We start from the raw sequence: 2,211 nt of genomic DNA on the forward strand, positions 1-2,211 counted from the left end.
TAAAAACTTCCAACCGGTCTGTCTATACTCACTGCAATCTGTCTTGGATCCAAAGAGAGGCCAAAAAATGATAGAATCCTTATTAATAATACAATGGTCGTCCCTTGTATCCAACAACGTCAGGTCGTGAATTCTACGACCTGAACATAATACTAATAAAGTCGCTGTATGTCGAACGGTTTGAAAAATATTGCTACAGTCTACGGAATACTGAGACAAGTAATCAGAAAGTACATTTAGGTCCCAGACAGGAGGCTTCGCAGTCTTGGGGTTTTTCAAAGAAATAGATTTTAAAACGTGTTTAACCAGGACATCTTCACTTAATCTGCCAGATTGGGTATTACATAAGGTGGATATTGCTGATTTATGCAAAAGAATAGTATTGTAAGAGAATTTAAATTTTAGATACAAATCTGCTAGGAATTGAGCTAATTGGCCTCCGTTGGGCTTTACCGGATTAATATTATTTTGCTTAGTCCATAACAACCAACGGTTCCCAGCAACCTTATATGTTTTCCAAGTTGACGGTCGCCAAGAGGACTTAAGCAAAGATATTTGATTGGAATTCCATGAACTTATTGTCTCTGACCACCCCCACACTTCCATACCTCCAGAACCATGTCCTGTACTTTCGGAGGTGGCAGCCCGGTCCTCGTGTCGACTAGGAACCGTCTTAAATTCGTCAGTGTAAACGGGACTGCGATGGCCCGGAATTTGAGATCCGCTCTCCAGAAAACCTTTTTCCAGCGCGGCACTACCATCAGATAAATTCCTGTGGCCTGATTTAAGTGCATCAAGACTCGAGGAATCAGGAAGGGCGGAGGAAACACCCATGCTAGTGGGAAATTCCAAGGAAAGCTGAACGCATCGTGACTCAACGCTTGGTGATCGCTGAGATCTAGGGTTACGTAATTGGCTACCACTCGTGCTGTTTTGGACGCAAACAGGTCGATCACGGGAGTTCCCATCTTCAGAAAAATCATTTCGGTGCAGTTTGGGAGAAGGTGCCACTCCGGAGGCTGACGAAGTCTGGACAGGCAATCTGCATGACTGTTGAATTTGCCGGGAATATGGTAAATTCGGTAGTGAATCTGATACTGGTCCAGGACATAAAATATTTGATGTGTCAGAGTTGTGAGAGATGGAGATTTCACGCCCCCTTCGTTGCGGAGATAAGCTATCGCTGAACGATTGTCTGATTGGATCAGCAATGAGCCGTGAGCTATACTTGGCGCATGCACTTCTAGAACTTTCAATATCGTAAGCAGTTCCTTCATGTTGCAGTGTAAGGATTTCTCCTCCTTGCTCCAAGTTCCTGACAGATAATGGTCGTCGAGCAGAGCTCCCCACGCTACATCCGATGCATCGGTAGTTAGGAAATGAGAGGGTGGTGGTACATGTATTACTGTTGAAAGATGACAATTGTCCAGCCACCAATGCAATTCCTTTATAGCCTCTGAGGGTAGACCGTATTTGGTTGAGGTTGTGGACTTTGGTAGCGTGTTTAGATAAGAAAGGGTCGCTCGATGGTTCAACCTGCCTCGAGGCACAGCAAAGCTGGCAAAATTTAAAAGACCTACTAGGCTCTGGAGTTCCTTTAGCGAGGATTTGTTGCTTTGTATGAGTCGAGAGACTTTGTTTACAATAACAGCAGACTTCACCGCTGGCAGGGACTTGCGATTTATCCAGGGATCCCAAATAATGCCGAGAAAGGTTATACATTGTTGTGGGACCAGAACGGACTTCTCGTAATTTATTTGAAGACCCAGAATCTGTAGAATGTCTTGTAGCATATCCACATGTGCTTTTAATAGGTTCCGATCTTGATGAGCCACAAGCAAGTCGCCTTTTGTCGTAGAACTTGTGCTATCCAGTTCGTAAGACACGCGAATATTTTCGGAGCAGTGCTTAGTCCGAAGGGTAGGCAGGTCATTTCTAATAATTCTTTCTCGTATATGAGACGCAGGAACCGTCTGTGTGTATTGGCTATCGGAAGGTTGAAATAAGCCTGTGCCAAGTCCGCCTTGCACATCCAATCCCCAGGTTGGAGAAAATCCGGAACACGGTACATGTTTATTAATCGAAAACGGTCTTCTTGCACAAACTGATTTAACAACTTCAGATTGAACACCGGACGATGGGTTCCGTCGCCCTTTGGCACCAGAAATAGGGACGATACAAAGCTTGGGGAAGGATCTACTGCCTTCAGAA

The 2,211-nt window shown here is 44.6% G+C and overlaps 1 protein-coding gene across 1 annotated transcript; it reads right to left on the reverse strand.

The window, feature by feature from the left end:
• Positions 1-575: 575 nt before the first annotated feature.
• LOC113506002 lies at positions 576-1,793 on the reverse strand. Its single transcript, XM_026888865.1, has one exon. It carries the CDS (start codon positions 1,791-1,793, stop codon positions 576-578), a length of 1,218 nt encoding a protein of 405 aa, XP_026744666.1.
• Positions 1,794-2,211: the final 418 nt, after the last annotated feature.

Source organism: Trichoplusia ni, chromosome 28 (assembly GCF_003590095.1).
Source record: "Trichoplusia ni isolate ovarian cell line Hi5 chromosome 28, tn1, whole genome shotgun sequence".
Lineage (NCBI taxonomy): Eukaryota > Metazoa > Arthropoda > Insecta > Lepidoptera > Noctuidae > Trichoplusia > Trichoplusia ni.

Coding starts and splice junctions, on each gene's coding strand:
- LOC113506002 (XM_026888865.1), bottom strand. CDS start 1,793: ATGCTACAAGACATTCTACAGATTCTGGGTCTTCAAATAAATTACGAG.